Genomic DNA, 19,684 nt, shown 5'->3' on the forward strand with positions numbered 1-19,684 from the left:
AGACCTGTAATATGGGCAAGGCTGTAGCTTGCTTAACATACATAAGGCCCTGGATTTGATCTCCAGCACCAAAAGAAGGCTGGGGAGGAAGGGGACGAATAAGAGGTAATGATTGGGGGGGAAGCAGAAGAGGAGGAGGAGAAGGAATAACTATTATGTAGCTTATGGTAATTTCTAAGTAAGATTCTACCTTATAGTACTGGGTATATTTAATATACTCACATTCATTTCTTACTGTCAGTTTCTTTTCTTGTTGGAGAGACAAAATACTCGGCACCCAAAGTTAAAGGAAGAAAGGTTTATTTGGCTCACAGTTTGTAGAGGTTTCAATCCATAGTTGGCTAGCTCCAAAGGAGGGTGGCATGGCTGAGGAGACACAGTCCATGGCAAGGCAAGCAGAAGGTAGTAAGCAGCAACAGCAGTCTGGTTTCTTTTTGTCCCTTTATATTCCATCCAGGCAACAAGACTTTTGGGTGGTGCCACCCACCCGTAGGGCGGGGCTTCCATTATTTACACCCTTAATCCTGTTTCACAACCTTAATCCATATTCACAAACCCTAATCCAACTACCTTTGAAAATCCCCACCTATGACCACATGAGGCTTTGGGTGGACATCTAGATATAAGCCATAACACTTCCAATTATAAATTTTAAAATTTTAGTAGGGATGATTTGGGCCAGTCATTTGGATATATGTCAATTAGCAAAAATTAAGTAATTTAAGGGTTATTTTAAAATGAGTTCTGAGTATTTTTAATAACTAAAAATATGCTTCTTCCAAGAAAGTACAAAATTTCAGTAATTAGTATAGAAATGTGACCTTATACATACAAGCACATGTATGAAGTTATACAAATGTATGAGCATATTGTATCAGAAAAGAAGCAATAGCAGAAAAACATGTAGAATGCAAAATGTATGCTAGAGAAATACAGGCACAGAATATATATATATATATATGCATATACACACATATATTCATATAAATATGCATTTACACACATGTGCAAACTCAAATTTTAAAATTTTTATTCACTAATATATGGTGGGACTAGTTTACATATGGACTGGTAATGGTAGCAAAAGTGGCAGGAAGGAATTCAGCACTCAACATATTTAATAAATAAAGCTTAGTGATTTATTAAATATACTGCGCAGGATCAAAGATCCCAATACTTCATAGATTTTTAATATCTTCCAGGTAACCCAAATATTCTAGGTAGATAAAAAACTGTCTGCTAATATACTTTAAAGGAATTACTTTAGAAATTAATGGTATTGTCTACAAAGTTGCACAGGTCCAACATATGATGTAATCTTGAGGAATAATGAAAAATATTATTTACCCTATCATTTTGACTGTACTTTAAAACTTTAGGTATTTTTCACAGCTAAGATATATGTCTGCACCATAACAAGTTTATAAACATTATAAATATGGTCTATTTTCTTCATAATTATCTTTATAATGTAGTTATTTATAAGCTTTTTTGTGAAATGATTTACTAAAATATTTTTTATATAAACTGAAGTATTCTCATCATTTACTTTATCTCAGAAATCAATCTTGCAGTTGGACTCTAGAATTATTGAGTAATGACAGGTCATTTTTGTCATGTAGTCTTTAGGCAGAAAATAAAAAGATGAATGTTGGTTTTATAGTAACTAAACACATGACAAATAAGATACAGATCTAAAGATAACCACATATTTCAATTTATTCAATGTATCTGTCCTTTAGAGCTCAACATATTTCTTTTGTTCTTTATCTCTGAAGGGTTTAGTTTCATTTGATTTTATATTAAGGCAAAAGACAGATTAACTCCTTTTCCTTGGATTTAATTAGTCACAAATTCATTTAAGAACAGAGAAAATGATGTTCATTTCATAAAAGGTTAACATGAATATTAAGACAACATTTTTCTTTTGACAAATCTGTTTATATTAACTAAATGTTTAAAAATACAAATCCTGAGCAAGAGTAAAAGAACAGTTTTGACTAAAGAATAAAAGTCCTTCAAACAGCTTTAAAATCCAACCATGGAACATAAGTCCATTAAGACTAGAATTCTGATGTCCAATGTCCATGGCAACCTGAATACTCTGAGCAGAAATAAAACACACATAGTAGACAATACATAACAGTAAAAAGCATCAGAAATTGATGCACCTGGATTTTGTTAAATATAACAAAGGTCCATCAGTCCTTCATAGATAAACCTAGCCGGGAGAACAGAACTGAACAGTGCACTGCATTGAGCAGAAATCCCTCGGAAAGGCCACAATGGATTCCTTTATAGATAAGCATACACTTTTTTCAAAACATTGGAAAACATGAAAGATACATGTAGAAATATAATATAAATCCTGTTTTCATGAAAGCAGAAAGTTCTGGCCACTTTGGAAACTGGAGCCAAGTCACCTGATTTTTTAGTTATAGCCCCCTGCCCCATGAAAAATAAGAGCTCACCACCCAGCAAAGCAACATTATGACAAAATATTTATACACCAGTGAAGGCTTTGAGTAATGGCTTTGCAACACAAGTCAACTGACGCCCAGCTCTAAGTACAGTTTTCTAGTCCATGTGATCAAAGTGCTTAGGAGTGGGAAACTGCCAGCACAGCAAGGATCCTCTCACAGTATTAAGGCCTGTCTATGTGGGAATGGTCAATTGAAAGTCAGCACAGTGAACATCGGGTAATGATTTCTGGTCCTGGGAACAGCCCTCCAGGCTTCCTCAATATGACTTTTCTTTTATTCTAACTGTCGCTCTTCCTCTTCATCTGCTTCTTCAATGACCTGAATCTCATCTGCTTGAGGTAAGGAGGTATTTTCCACCTGTAGTTTATTTCCCTCAGCTTTACATTTTCCTTCTTCCTCTATAATTTCCTTCCATATCTTGTGATTTTCAGTGAGGTGGTGCATTAGCTGACAAAATATTTGTCGTCTGCCTTTCCTTCTTTGTGGTTCTGTGAAATTTAAAATACACATATTCTAATCATAGCAGTATCATTCATTCATTCATACAAATGACTCATTGCCTAATATATTCTAAGTAGTTGTGTAAGCATTGAGGTTGTCATAATGAATAGTAAGATACAAATAATCCCTGCATTAAGGAGCTCACGTTCTAGTGGAACAATCTAGACAAAATGAAGCAAAATATGAATATATTAGATGGTACTAAGTGTTAGGAATAAAAATAAAACAGAAGAGGAACAAAGACTGGTGGAAGGGGAGAAAGGTGTATAGTACTGAAATTTCGAGTGAAAATCATAACAATCCGAAGTTTAAAACCTTCAAAGGTTTTTATGTAGTGAGTTAAACACAATTATTAACATTCTGGTGAATATTATTTTTAGGAGTCAGCCAATCTTCCCAAAGTGACATTCATAGTAATAACATAAGATTATTCTTTGTTATGCTAATCCTAAAGATAAGGTACATGTATGTGAAAGGGGTGGTAGATAGGTTCTTGTCATCCTATTTGTTCTGATTTATAGGGAAAAAATACCTAGGTAAGTATATTTTCAATACTATTTGGGGGAATAAATAATTGATTTCATTCACTACTTTAAAGAACAAATAATTGAGTTCATTCATAATTAAAAAGGAGATGAATCAGTTTTTTTTCATTTTCCATTTATACTCATTGTCTTATAGAGAAAAAATATATCACTTCATTTGATAACTTAAATTCTTAATAGCACAATTTGATTCTCCCCTTAGAGCCCAGGAATGTGTTTTTTCCTTTTCTCCCCATTGTTCTGATCCATTTCCCAAGTCCATGTGGAAGGCAGATTAGCAGGCTGCTTTAGAAGATGTGCTCCTCACCTGTCTAGTGGAGTATGGGGTAGGTTGTTTGACAAAGGGCAAGATGAAGAAAGACTAGCTGCAAGGACCCACCTACCTCACAAATGGAGATGTAGTGATAGCCCTATCACGCATGCACAAGTGGAGCTTGCTGAAGAGCACTGGCTAGAGGACAGCATCTCAAGAGATGTTGCTTCCATTGAGTAAGAATGAGAATTCTTGCACTTGATATTATTAGCACAGGACCCGGCACATAGCAGTTACTCAAAACTTGACTACTGAATCTAAACATCTAGTTAGTAGTTACTCAAGGTATGACTACTAAAAGCAAAGTTCTAAACCACAATTAAATGGACATTTATAGCTAACAATATTAAAGACAGTCTCCCTGTATTCTTACTAGGATTTAGATTGTCTTCTATTTCTTCATCTGTATCTAATTCTTCACCATCCTCATCATCACTACTTTCAGTGTCATCATCCTCTTCTCCTTCTACCCACTGCCCTGGCAGCAAACCAGCAGCGTCATAGGAGTTACACAAGGGACCCACTATGTGGGTGATGAAAGATTCTTGGAGTTTTGCTAGTTGAGGAGATGAACGATCCATGAAGGGACTGATGGGTAGGCCAAGATTTGCTTCTTCATCTCCCTGAGCATTTTAAAAAGAAAAACACATTTTTAACTATTTGAAGACCAACCACTGATCTTTGATGTTAAAATTATCTTGAAGTTCTTAAAATATATTCTACATCAAAATAATGTTTACAAAAATATCAATGAATCTATTCTATCATTTCAACTGTAAGAATTTCTCTGATACAAGATAAGTCTTAAACAAAGCTTTATTCTCATATTCTGTCCACATCAACTAGTATGGATGATATTCAGTTAACAAGAAAAATACACATCTATTCAAAGTACCAGCAATTTTACTCACCTGAAAAATTCTGTAATGTCAAGTACAGATTATCTTTCTCCTAAAGAGAAAGGCATAATGGACACATTTTGGTTGTTGTAGTTTTACCTCAAATGTATGCAGGTAAATTTTTCCAAGGGTTTTTCAATCTTCCCACCCTTAACAGCAGAGCCTTCTAATGAATCTAAACTAGAAAACCCAATATATAAAACAAAAGTAGAGCTTCTATTGTTGAGGTGAGAATCTGTGTCCAGAAACCCTACTTCCTGCTATCTAATACCATCCAACCATTGTGGTTTCTAGAGTTCTAGTTAGCACAATTTGAGATCAGACAAAAATAGTTTCGAAACGTACCTTTATTATTTAAAATCTGTGTGGTGCTGGGCAAGCTTTATGCCTAATATTATCATATGTAAATCTGAGTAGTAATCTACCATATAAGGTTGCTATAAGTATGAAAGATAATATTATGCAAAATGAAGCATTCCCCAAATGGTACTTATTCACATTTTGGTCCTAGTGTCTGAACTGTTTGGAAATGAATTACTCCCCACAGTGAATAAACTCTGCATGTAAGTAATACGTATCTGTGATGACCCAATATCACCCTGAAGAAACCAACCAGAAACTGTTTCAGTGATTAATTCTCCCATGATTTAAAGTCTTCTACAATTTGATATCTGTGAAGAGGAAAACTATCAATAGTTTTCCAAAAAAACTTGGACTGGGGCTAGGAATATAGCTCAGTGACAGAGCACTTGCCTAGGATGTGGAAGCCGTGGGTTCAGTCCCCAGCACCACAGAAATAATAAAAGAATAGTTGGGCTTATCCACAGGACTCTGAAATTTCATAGGTATACTTCAGGAGTTTGGCTTTTCTAATAAGCCCATGGCACTGGAATGGCTATAAGAGTATAGAAACAGTATAATTAGGATAATAAATAGAATAAAAGTTGGGAAAATTAGAATTGTATAGCCACATATGAAGAAAGTTTAAAAGCTTAACCAAAATAAGAACGTTTAATAGTCAGATAAGAGATAGCTAGGACTTTCATATCCAGTAGGTTATCAGATGACATCTGTCTCCTTTAACAAGAATAATGAAACCTAGAAAGATTAAATGAAACTGTCTGACATAATATATTGCTTTTAGTGACAAATTTGGACACTGCCTTCCTCGCAAGCACAAGGTCCTCACTTCGATCCCTGGTACCAAAAAAAAAAAGCAAAATTAAATCAAATCTGGAATTATAATAGCTAACATTATTGAACACTTATGTATCAAGGACTAGTCTAAGAAATTTACATATATTAATTTATTTAATCCTCACAGAGACCATATGAAGTAGGTATCATTATTATGTGTGTGTGTGTGTGTGTGTGTATTTTTTTTTTCTTTTTTTTTTTTTTTTTGGTACCGGAGATCGAACTCAGGTCCTTGCACTTGCAAGGCAGGCGATGGAACCACTGGGCTAAATCCCCGGCCAATTATTATGTGTATTTTATCAACAAGAATACCGAAGCATGGAGAAGTTCCTAACCCAAGGTCACATAATCCCAATGAGGAAGAGAAACCAGGATTCAACCTCAGGCATGGCTTCCAAGTTTGCTTAATAAGTATTAATTTTTATCTCCTTTTAATTATATAACTTGGGTCTAAAGGAACATTTCTAATGCTATTTCCCTGAATTAGTAGGTTTTCTAACATTAACATGTACTACTAAGTTTCTGTTAGCTATCTGTATAGATAATGTAAAAATAGCATTTTATTTGGCACAAAATTCCTCTTTTGTGAATATGAGCTCTACTGGAGAACTCTTGAGGCAGGCTTAATTATCACTGAGACTGAAGGTAGGAATGTGTAAACTGTATACTATAATCTTTAAACAATGGGTAAATAAAGCCATTTATTACAAAAAATTACATACAATTTAGTGTAAATGTATCACAGAACAGCAAAATATTAATAATCTTGGAATACTTCTATATTTCCATGATTATACAGTACATACGGTGGTACCGCAGTTCACAAACTTAATTTGTTCTCCAATTTTGGAAAAGATGGCCACATTTGTGATTGTGTAGGAAAGACGGGCATAGTTATGTCTGTCACCCAATGCAGAGTTTGCAAACAAAATCAAAACTCTGCCAAATGGTTCTGTTTGCAAACCAAATTGTTTGCAAACAAAAGCATTCAAGAACCGAAGTACCACTGTATTCTGTAATTTGCGAAGGTAGATGACACTGCACATTGACAGCACAACCTGGGCTAACATGGCATACCAGGTAAGTGTGCATGGTTGTAGAGATTCAAATTTATTACTCCTATTTTCTGCTTATGATAAGAAAGCCCTGAAAAAAAGAAGCCCTCACTTAGTAGATATCCTGATCTTTTCTGATTATTAGGGGAAACAAGGACTCGTAAAGCATCTAATGTCCAAGTTCATAAGGTGTATTTGATATTTTGGAGATAATGAAATATGAGGCTTATGATAGGTATCAGTTCACTTCTACATGGTGGGTAGCCTCAAGACTGGACAAAAATCACACAGAATCAGCAAACTAGTAGGATCATTTTTAGACAAGATTTTAAAAGATATGAAAAAAGGGGCATGATTTTATCTTTGAGTCCTTGAAAAATCACAGAGTATCTACTCTGTACCCATTTCTAGGCCTCCAATTTTTTTTCCATCCTTTTCTGCCAAGGGTTTTGCCCAAGTTTCTGTGGGAGAGTAGTTGTTAGTTTTTCTATAGCAGAACTGAAAATTCTGCTGTAGCATTACTGATATTCTTTAAGCATAGTGTGAGTAAACCCTGAACTCACTTAAAAACTACTTCATTCAGAAATCAGTTGCTCTAAATTATAATTTTTAGGGTTGAAAGGGGCCTTGGACCCATATTCCGTCCTTTAGTGTAGATTTGACTCACCCCAGAAAGGCATTATGCAATTTTTTGTTTGTTTTACATTTTAGCAGGAAAGGAAAACAGCTGAAAAACTAAGAACCAGAGCAAATGCAACATTTTCTAATTCTTTGAGTCAAAGGAACTCAGATTTCAGACACTTAATGTAGCTATCCAAATCCTTTTCTTTCTTCATGACAGCTCTTAAATATCCCATCAGTCTCATTATGCAACTTACCTGCTCATAAAATTCATTGACAATGCCTTCTGTCCATTTCAAATGCAAATCCCGAACTTTTGCTGGGCCATTTATATCTGCTAGTTTGATGCACACCTGGCAGACTAAGAGGCGATCATTTTCATTACTCCATTCTATGCCATTACTGTTTACATCATTGGCCTATTTTGGAAAAACAGAATTACTTTAGGTTCTAAGGGCATAAGAATTTCCTAGTAGTTGTTTGTTTTTACAAAGTTACCTTAAACTGTTTCATGTCTAAAATGACAGAAAGAAATTTCAATAAATCCTTCTTTTAATCAATATATGCCATAACATGGACCTGCATGGGTTAAATTTCCTATTGAAGTGCTATTAGAATTTTGCTTCAATAGAAAGCATAGCTTTTCTAAAATCATAACCACCATGGGTTTCAGTATTTGTGATTACCACAAAAAAATCATGATTTACATGTATGTGTGTGTATATATATATATATATATAAAATAAATATATGTACATATATATCTATAAGTCATAATTACAACTGTTTCTACCTCAAAAATGTATGCTTAAGGAGCTAAAGAGAAGTTGACTCTAGAAGTAGAAGACAAATTGATATAGTTAAAAGAACTTAAGTACTAGAAGTCTGTCTCTATGATTTTAAATCTACTCAGAATGATTAATTCAGTGTGTAACACTGGAAAAATCACTTAATCTATTTGAATCTAACTTTCTTCATCTATAAAATAAAAGTAATTTAGCCATACTGCCATGAATATTAATAAATGAAAAATGACTCATTCATAATATGCTAAATATTAACATTTAAATAAATAGAATTATCATTATTAGTCAAAATTATTATGCCTTTCAATAACAGGCCAGATTATCATGGCTTCTGAACTTTAGTGTGACGGTGGGTATTTCTGGCATTAAACCCTTCCATCAAGGGAAAATTTATTTATGAAGACCACCAATATTCAAAATATCTAAAAGAAGAGCTTATTAAATTGAAATTGAATGGGAATTCTAGAGCCCCACTCATGTGACATTTTCCCAAGAAACTTCAGAACAGAACCATTTGAGGACCACAGATTTAAAGGTACACACATAAGGTGGGTGTGGTGGTATACACCTGCTATCTCAGTACTTTGGGAGGGCGAGGCAAGAGAATTGGAAGTTTGAACACAGCCCGAGTAACTTGGTAAGACCCTATCCAAAAAAAAGAAAAAGAAAGGAGGAAGTGGGGAGGGGAAAAAAGTGGGGAGGAGGAAGAAGGAGAGAAAGGGCTGGAAATGTACCTCAGTGTGAAGACCTAGGTTTAATCCCCAGTACTACAAAAAAAGTACGCACATAAAAGCGAATACAGCTATACAACTATGAAATAATTTTAAAGGCACTGATCTCTTATTGATTTTATAAACATTTTATTACTGTTGTGATGGCAACATAGAAAGATGTCTCTTTCTAGGCAGTTAAATCTAGAACTCCTCTGTTACTTGTTTCTCTACCCTGAAGGTACAGCTTCCTTTAGGTTACAAAAATCAAAGCAACAGCAGCTTCCTGCAAACAAAAGAGGGGCCATCCTTCTCACAGGAATCTAAAGTAGTGGTTTTTAACTTTCTTACCCCAAATTTCTGAGAGATAGCACATGCTCCTATTTGTACTATAATCATAATAGGGCAGTGATTCTCACTCCCCTTGAGTTCTTTGAGGGAAAGGACTCTGATGCATTCTTTCCTCATTTTTCCCTAGCACAATTACTGCACATAGTGAGCAATTCCAATAAACAGTAGCTAAATGAGTGAATTATTATCAAGTGGAAACGAATAAATACTTCTTTCTCCCGCATGTTAGCCAGGTAAAGAATTAGCAATACAATGAAAGTATAACAGGGAGAGAAAGGTAGGCATAACTGGCTTCTCAGAAACACATCTTTGACTTCATAGAAGGTCTTACTTCGCACTGTGCTTAACTTTCTCAAATCATTAATTGGTTTGTCACCACGTGCAGTAATGTCACAATAAAAGAAGACAATGGGTCAAAAGAAAATATACCAAATAAACAGTATTTTAGGATGTTATCATAACATTATTTTTAGAATAGAGGTGTGTGTATAATATCAATTATTTATTGTTACTGCATGAGTAGTATTCTAATAACATTTAAAAACACCTTTATCAACAACACTATCAACAATGATTTCCCTTTCTGAAATCAGGCACTAATTTGTATAACAAACCTTGGCATTGAATTCAGCAAGGAAATCAAAATGCTTTTTGAGATCTGTGGCAAGGATTGCTTCAATGACTAAAAAACGAAAGCGCTTGAACTCCACATGGTCAAGATTAAGAAGGAAGTTGTATTCTGGGCGAGAAAGATATAGATTCCAAGCTGATGCAGCATGATGATTTTCTAGAACAGATCTGTCGTTGTACAAAACTGCCTAAAAAGAAATTTTTAAAAAAATGAGGCAGGTATCTCAAAGACATGAAACTTCAGTAATTAAAAAAATTACCACCAGAAAAGAAATGTACCTCTAAACTTACTCAAGATCCCTAAAGTCATTAACAGCTTTATCTGAGGTTTACTGATGGAATGAAGTAGACCTCAAAATACCACCCTTCCATCTCTTAGAAGGCAGCATGGTAGCTGCAAGAAAGATGAAATTTGGAGATGGATAACCCTTTCACTTACTAGCTATGTATGCTAGAAGGAAAGGTGTAGTGTAACCTCTTTGAGTATCAGCCTACTTAATTATAAAATTATTATAATGTTTTATTGATACTAAATACCTAGTGAAACGCCTACTACACAGTAGACTACTTACTATATTTTACCAGCCTGCTCCTAATGTTTTTTAAAATCCCAAAGAGAAAGACTAAGCTTTACAGTCTCCCTAAGGGGTCAATTTGTATTTAATAGATTTAACTAATTTGTGGTCAAATCTGATAAACACTGATAAATATCAGAACAGCTTTGTCTGGTCAGGAAGTAGTAATAAAACTCCCAGCTCAATAAAACACAATGTACAATATGTGCTTTGTAAAGTTACCTGGTTTAAGAAACTCTCGACTGGCCAGCTCAGGAAAAGAAATGAGTGAATTCAGAGTTCCTTCACTGCTGCAACTGCCTGTGATCCACCAAATGACTAGGATTTTTGAAGATTATATGTGTTAAATTAGAGAATGAGCATTTAAATTTTGTAGAATGTTACCGCAAATGGGGAAATATGTCCTGCACAGAGGGTAGTTTCTCTCCCAACAACTCTTAGAAAGTGGGCAAATACTAATAACTAGATTTAAATTTACGAGAAAGTTCTGTGGAAATCATGAGCTATTAATATAGCCTCACTGAAGAAATGAATTACACTGCCATTCTAACCTATTTATACATGCACATTATTACATTCACTCACACTTATACATACCTCCACACATATATGCCTCCCCTACATTCACTCCCACCACACTTGAGATTCAAGAGAATTAAATCTTGCTAGTGTATACAAAAGAGACAGTGTAAAAAAGAAAGGAGAAAATAGCTATAGATGAAAAGATCAGAACTGAAGTTTCAACACAGTGAAACAGTCTTTACACTAAAATAAAGATGTCAGATGAATTCAACAAAAATCACTTGAGTATATGGTGTCTGTAAGGCATGTGGTTAGAAACACACAAATGACATCTTGGGAATCAACCAGCATAAACAAACATCCACAACCATATTAAATTCTACTTAAAACCATGTATTAAGTTCCAAGATTCCATGTATAAAAGGATGGCAATTACAGTTATCCATTAATATACATTAATTCATTCACAGCAAAACAATTTCAGGTCTGGATATTAAAGTAAATATTAGGAGAAAAAATGGAATAACATGGGCTGGGGATTTAGCTCAGTGGTTCTGCCGCCTGCCTCGCAAGCACAAGGACCTGAGTTTGATCCCCAGTATCAAAAAAAAAAAAAAAAAAAAAAGCAGTGATAAAAGGTTATTACCCTCAATCAATCATTATAGTTTTTAGCATATGACAAACTTAGCCAGAAGGAATAAATCTATAAATCTTACATCTAGTCAAGAATTTTGTCAATTTGATCAAAAACAAAAATATTTTTCACGAGGTCTCCAGAATTTCACAAAACAAAGACTTATTATTTCATAAACTGCTTACTCTTTTCTAGTTGATGAATGTGATTTTTCCTAATTCTGTATCAATAAAGCATGTCAAGGTCATGTGTTTTTATCTCATTAATTACAATGTAGGGTCTTATGAGTCAAATGAAATAGCCAAATGGAGAATGGTTAATAAAAGGATATGCAGCATGATTATAAAATTTCAGAATTACTCTTTAAACTTTCTGAAAAAGTATTTCATACCTGAGGTGCATTTGTGGCCACTAGAAATGCATTTGTCCTCCCTGGGTGATCATAATCATGCATGGCAGCTGCCACATACAATGCCATCAATTCTAATGCAGGAATATTTGAAGACAGGCAGCCATAGCTCTCATCTGGAACAGAGCAGCTCTTTGAGGAAATATAAGCAATTCGTCCAGGATTAATTCTACCATTGGAATCTGAGGAACAATAAATAGCAAAATAAACCAGCATTAGCACAAACTTCTTCACAGTTACACTAAGGAGAGGATTACTCAGCAGGTAATATGATCACTTACCTCATTTATTGACTTAAAAACTAGACTACATGGAGAACCAGGGATTTAGCTCAGTGGCACTGCACCTGCCTCGCAAGCGCAAGATCCTGAGTTGAATCCCCGGTACAAAAAATAAAAATAAAAACCTAGACTCCATGAAATTAAAATGACTATACCCTTTCTAACATACACATTAGAAGTGTTAAATCTGATCTTAAAGTTATATACTTTACAGGCCATGACAGTATAATTTACACCAGCTTGATGCTCTTACTCAAGTTAATAATTTTTTTAACTTCTGATTTCCTACATATTTGTTACTTAAGGGGCAGATATAATGGTCAGGGTATAGGATATAAGAAAAAATAATTGATAATAAAATTTGATTAAAAATATAGAGAGATTTAGGAATTTAATATATTACTAAGCTGAACTTCTCAATTTAGACACTTTTTAGTTTTCATCCAGAAAGATTCTATTTCATTTCTGGCACTGACTAAAATTCTTCTCTTTCTTTTTCCTTTCATATAATGGAATTTAAAAACTACAGAAAGCGAAAAGGCACAGAAACCTGGGGAATGTCTATTTTATCCTCTTGTTGGAAACAATATGTTCACTACCTACCCTTTGTTTTTTGTTCTTAATACCTTACCATTTTTCTTTTTTCTATTTTGGTAGCTTTACCTAGATGGTGATATTACTTTTGCTAAAGGGATCTTAAGAAATTACAAAGAAAAACCCCTGACACTGTATTTACAATAGACAGTACATAAAAGCAAAGATGTAAGAGATACAAAATTTCCGTAGTTGTGTTCATCAATGGAATCTAGAAGTAATGCCCTGGCTAGTCAAAGTTCAAAATGATTTTTAAATTATTTTTAAATTATTTTAATTGACTTGATATTTGTCATCATAAGAACTTTTTAATATAGTGACTTTAGTTCACGAGTGATAATTATAAAGTTACCTCTTTAGTCTTATGCTGCTTAATTTTGTATCTAAACTGAGCTTCTGAATAACAATACAACTTTTAAAATGGTTATAAAATAAAAACAAGGTAGTGAAATGTACAAATCAGGATATATATAAGCAAACATCTAATAAGACACTGATTATCAATATCAGAGTGAATAATTTGAATTTTTTCCTGTGTTATACACATTCTGGATTTTCTCTACAATTATAAAAAATATATTTAAAAAATCAAGGTGGCAAAAGAATACCCTTTCAAACAAATTACTTGAGCTAACCTATTAGAATTTTATGCTTAACAAAAACTAATAGAATGATAAAGAAAAGTTGGCAAGAACAATCAAATATAATTATATAATGGATCTCATTTATTTCCTTTCAGAAAATAGCGATTCATTTAATTTGCTGATTTAAAAGATGGCCTCAGTAAAGGGCCCTTAGATTGTGAGGAAAGATGCAACACTCCTCTCCTTAGATGCCATGGTCTTATATACAAAAAATCACAAGAGGTCTACTTTGAAATTATTAGAAGTAAAAGTAAGTTCATCAAAGTTGTAGGGTACAAGATCAACATGGGAAAAGCAATTATATTTCAATATACTAGCAACAAATTTAAAAAAACTACCTCCCAATTCCATTTACAAGAACATCAAAAAGAATAAACTTAGTAATAAATTTATCAAAAAATAAAAAATCAGTATTCTGAAATTATAATTTATTTTTGAAAGAAATTTTTTTTTTTTTGGTACCGGGGATCGAACTCAGGTCCTTGCGCTTGCACAGCAGGCGGCGGAACCACTGAGCTAAATCCCTGGCCCCTTTGAAAGAAATTTTTAAAAGACCTAAAGAAATGGAAAAATACTCATGATTATGGATCAGAATATTTAATATTTTTAACATGGTAGTAGTCTCCAATCTGTTCCACAGATTCCTCACAATTCATATCAAAATCCCAGTCGAAATGTATAAAATATGTAAGCCAAGTATAAAATTAATAGTGGTGAATGTCTAAGTAAGAATTTATGGTGTATTACTCTTGATTCACTTTGGGTTTTTTTGTTTGTTTGGGGTTTTTTGGGGGGTTTTTTTGGTACCAGGGATCAAACTTGGGACCTTGTGCTTGAGAGGCAGGTGACAGAATCACTGAACTAAATCCCTGGCCCATGTTGATTCACTCTGAATTGATGTATATACATATATTATAGCAAATAAATAAATAAATAAAATTAATAATGGAATTGTAAGAAACCCAGATTAACCAAAACAATCTTTAAAAAGAACACGGAAGATTCACACTTCCCAATTTCAAAGCTTACAGAGCTCCTATAGTGAAGACATGCGGTAATGATGTAAGGCTTAACTGAACAGAGTCAATCAATGGAATGGAACTGAGAATCCAAAAATAAACTATCATATTTATAGTCAACTGGTTTTTGATGAGGGAGCTAAGACCTGTATGAAAGTCAACTACATGCCCTACAAGATGCTCAGCCCTTTCCGTGATATCTCATTTATGCTTACAACATTTTATAGGGTAGAAACTGATGTAATAACATTTAAGAGCTCACTGTGTTTAGAATATACTAAGAATTTTTTTTTAACAAATACTACTAGAACTGGCTATCAACACTCAAAATAATGTTGGAGCTCTTCATTACACCAGACCCTAAAATTAGCTACAAATGGATCACCGAGCTACATTTAAGAGCAATTATAAAACTCTTAGAAGAAAACATGGAAAATCTTCATGCCTTTTTTTTCATGCCTTTTCTTAAAGTATTCTGAGATATGAGCATAACCAACAACAACAAAAAAAAAACTTAGATGAATCAAAATTAAAACCCTTTGTGCTTTAATATACATCAAGAAGATAAAAAGATAAATGACAACTGTAAGATAAAGTATGGAGTTTTGCATGCAACTGAAATTAAACTATTACCAGCTTAAAATAACCTTTGTAACTAAAAGATGTAAGCCTCATGGTAATCTCAAAGCAAAAAAAAAATAAATTATACAAAAGAGAAAGAAATCAAAGCATACCACTATAGAAAAGTCATCAAATCACAAAGGAAGACAGCAAGAGAAACAAACAACATATCTACTAGATAACCAAAAAGCAATTTAATAAAAAACAGCAGTAGTATATATCAATTATTATCTTGAATACACAAGAATTATAGTCTCCAATTAGAGGAGTGAGCCAGTTGTGTTGGTGCACACCTGTATTCACAGTACTCTGGAAGGCTGAGGTAGGAGGACTGCAAGTTCAAGCGCAGCCTCAAATAGTGATTTAGCAAGACTCTGTCTCCAAATAAAAAAGGGAGCTGGGGATATAGCTCAATACAAAAGTCCTGGGTTCAATACCACAAAAAAAAAAAAAACAATACCAAAAAAAACTGGTTGAATACTTTGAGAAAGAGAAAAGAAAACAAGACTCAACTATATTCTCCCTACAAGAGATTCATTTTGCCTTTAAGTGTTTCTGAACATTAATGATACAAAGTCCCAAAAAATCAAGAAAAGTCTATTTAAATACCATAAAAATACTTAGGAATAAATTAAATCAAGGAATTGAAAGATATGTACATTGAAAATTATAAAGCATTGATGAAAGAAATTGAAAACGTGAATAAGTGAAAAGATGTACAGTGTTCACGGATTAGGTGAATTAATGTGATTAAAATATTCATATCACCCCAAAGAAATCTACAGATTTACTATACTGTAATGCCTATCTAAAACCCAGTGATGTTCCCCCAAAGACTCATGTACTTATAGGTGAGGCTTTGGGGTAGGTGATTGGATCATGTGAGTGTGATACTCATCAGATCAATAAATCTGAGGGTATAAGCTCACTGCCACCATTTTTCCCCCAGTAAAATCAGATCCTTGACTTGATGGAACATTATCTTTAATAACATCAGGGCATTTATTCATATTTGGTAGATAATAATAGTGAAGTACTGTACACAAGGAAGGTAAATCTATATCTGGGATAAGAGAGAATAAAAGCTGTCTTTTCCAAAACGGGACAGGATCCAATGTAATGAACCTACTACCAGATGGCTGGTTCCCTTAGGGAATGGTTCCATATGAAGGACTTATTCTTGGGATCTCTCCTATTGGCAAACTAGGCACTTAGAAGAGGCCTGGGCCAGTTCAGCCTTGATGAGAAGAAGCCTATGGTGCTGAGACCATACCTAATCTCTATTCTTGCTGTCTTAGCTGTCTATAAATTCACTGGAGATGTGGAAAGACATTTAAATACTATGACAAGACATCATTTTGTCCAGTTGAATACTGAAAGCCTCCTCTACAAAGAATGACTTCAGTCAATTAGTCACAGTCCTCCAGAAAAACAGCACTATCAAGATATGAGGGCGCCACCTGCCTCACAAGCGCAAGGTACCCAGTTCGATCCCCAATACCAAAAAAAAAAAAATGCGGGGGTGGGGGGTCAATTTTAAAGAAACTGGTTTCCACAATTAAGGAGGCCACAAGTTCAAGAGAGTTGTCTGGCAGGGTAGAGATCCAAGAAAGAGCTGTTTTTGCTATTGAGGTCCAAAGGCTGTCTACTAGATTATTTTCTTGCAGAGGAGAGGCCAATCTATGGCCTGTTTAGACTTTCAGCTTATGTTATAAGGACTACTCACATTTATTTCAAAGTCTACTGACTTAAATGTTAATCTCATCCAAAAAATACCCTCAAGGAAATACCCAAATGAATGTTTGATGAATTTATCCAGGCCAAGTTGACACAGAATGATTGTCACAACATGTATTCACAAATATCCATCATTCTGCACCCACTCCGTAAAGTCTAGGCACAAACCTCTTTCCTAGGTCTCGTTATCAATTTTTAAGTTGTTTTTTCTCATCATCCACAGAAGCATCCAATGGTATAAATAAGCATAGATCCTTTCCTCTGACCATTTATCTTTCCAGGTCAAGTAAACCAGGAGATTCACTCTTTGAGGTTTGCCCTCTGGTAGGATTTATCTTCCCCTAATTATATATTGGTAGAGTCAATGAAAATATAGCCATTCACTTTCAGAATGCACAGGCATACCAGAAGGAAACATCTGTAAACCAGGTGTTTTGGTTCTTCTTCAATCAGATGGTCATAGGAAAGGCCCCATGAGAGCCATAACTTTGGATTAAGGAAGAAGGGTCAATGTATTAGGACTAGACGTTATGAAAGTCTGAGCTCATGCTTTGTGTTTTTTCAACCAGTTCACTATTTTAATTGACACCCCCTTTTAGTGATTGAGAGCAACTGGATAAGCCAATTTCATATATTTGAGGGTCAGATAACACCAACTTCATCATGTGGTAATTTACCATCCATGACCAAATATTCAAAGTCTACCAGAGTACAATAATAAAACAGCATTTATAAAAAGGAAAATAGTTATCTGAGACAGATGATCTGGCTTTGTCTCAAAACCTATATATCTGCATGTGAATCTCTTGTAATGGTCTTTGATAGGCTCCACAGCAGACCTCTCTCTTCAAGGCACACTTTTAGTACTGTTGGATCTATTGGAAGTTATAAGAAAAGGGGACAGAGCAATTGCACAACTTGAAACTGTTTCACATGTTTCTCATTTTCTGGCTGACAAATAAAAATCTCTAGCCTTACAATTAATGGATGGAAGTAATATCATTTAGATGTGGTGGATTTACCTCCAGGATCCAACAAACCCTCTAGGTAAAGAATTTTAAATACAGGGCTGGGAATTTAGCTCAGTGGTGCCACCACCTGCCTTGCAACCGCAAGGTCCTGAGTTCGATCCCAGATACCAAAAAAATTTAAAAAAAAGAATTTCAAATACAGTAAAATCTTGGTTTGTGAGAATAATTTGTTCTGCTAGTAATCCAAAGCACTTGTGTGTATCAAAGCGGGGGGGGGGGCAAGCACTGGTGATCATGTGACATTGGGGCATGATATACTACTCATATTGCAAGACATCAAGTTAAAATTTCTTAGAAATATTTGCTTGTTTTACAGACACATGCAAACCAGGTTACTCACGATCCAAGGTTTCACTGTACATCACTTTTCCCTCAACTTGAAAAGGATATCTCAACATGTCTTTGACCACTAGATCCCTAGTAAACGTCAGTGAGATGACAGATCTCTTAATTTTTGTACAATCTCTCACCTCATCCTCTGGCATACTACTTGTTACCAAGGTATCTATGACATGTGTTGCTTCCTTTAAAACAAAGTCATTCATCATTATCTCATCAATGTAGTTGATCACCTTGATAACATAAAGGACGAGACTAGAGTAGAACAGAGAATGAAAGTTTGACACCACTCAGAACTAAGAAAATGAAAGTATACTATATTTTTGTGGATTCTGCTTTCTACAGATTTGCCTAACAGGTATGAAGAAAGAAAAAGTATTCTCTAGATCAGTTGTTATGCAGCAAATATCACAAATTAGGTTGATTAACCACTTAACAGTTTACCCTGAGCATCACCTGGGCAGCACATTTATGTAGTGACTATCCTGAGCATCACTCGGGCAGGTGTCATTTCAACCAGTCAATTCTTCTACTGAATAAATTTGATAAAATTGTCACTTATATTTCCTGTTATAAAAATTAACAAAAAATACCCCTCCCACCACTCCTGGCCCAGAGGGAGGTGCTTCTGAGCCACCATCCCACTGCTCCTGGTCCAGAGGAAGGGGCTTCCGGGCCACCATCCCTACCACCGCTCCCAGCCCCTGTCCCACCTCTCCCAGCTCAGAGGAGGTGAGCCACGTGGGCGCCAACAACACCCCACCCCAGTCGAAATGAGAAAACACATAAATAAGTCTCAAAACCAGACTTCCAGATCACCTACAGCAACCCCAAAGGGAAATGAAATGGAACACTCTGATACTCAACCACCTGGATTCCCTGAACTGGCAACAAAAGGGGATCTGGAAAAAATGAAATCAGAAATAATTTCTCAGATAACAGGAGAAATTGTGCTCCTAGTGCAAGACATGATTAATAAAGCTAGAGAGGAGCTCAGGACCATGATGGAATCCCAACATAAGAAACAAATGAAATCCATAAAACAGATGCAAATAGATTTCCAGGACATGAAAAACTCCACTGAAAGTCTACACAGCAGAATGAGCCAATGTGAGGACAGAATTTCAGATATAGAAGATAAGATTGCAACTAATGACCAGGAAAGGA

At 34.8% G+C, this 19,684-nt stretch overlaps 1 protein-coding gene across 1 annotated transcript in view; it reads right to left on the reverse strand.

Annotated features, from left to right (window-relative positions):
* Positions 1-283: 283 nt before the first annotated feature.
* Positions 284-19,684, reverse strand: part of Pde3b (phosphodiesterase 3B) — a 155,963-nt gene continuing 136,562 nt past the window's right edge. Inside the window, exons 12-16 of the mRNA XM_087211612.1 lie at positions 12,234-12,433; positions 10,096-10,299; positions 7,872-8,033; positions 4,216-4,465; positions 284-2,971 (exon numbers count right to left, since the gene is read on the reverse strand). Of these exons, the coding sequence (XP_087067738.1) occupies positions 2,757-2,971; positions 4,216-4,465; positions 7,872-8,033; positions 10,096-10,299; positions 12,234-12,433 (1,031 nt within the window). The 3' untranslated portion in view covers positions 284-2,756. The remainder of the gene's footprint in view (positions 2,972-4,215; positions 4,466-7,871; positions 8,034-10,095; positions 10,300-12,233; positions 12,434-19,684) is intronic.

This window comes from Heterocephalus glaber, unplaced genomic scaffold, assembly GCF_053883595.1.
Source record: "Heterocephalus glaber isolate CG9 unplaced genomic scaffold, H.glaber_assembly_v1.0 deba00001428, whole genome shotgun sequence".
Classification (NCBI taxonomy): domain Eukaryota; kingdom Metazoa; phylum Chordata; class Mammalia; order Rodentia; family Bathyergidae; genus Heterocephalus; species Heterocephalus glaber.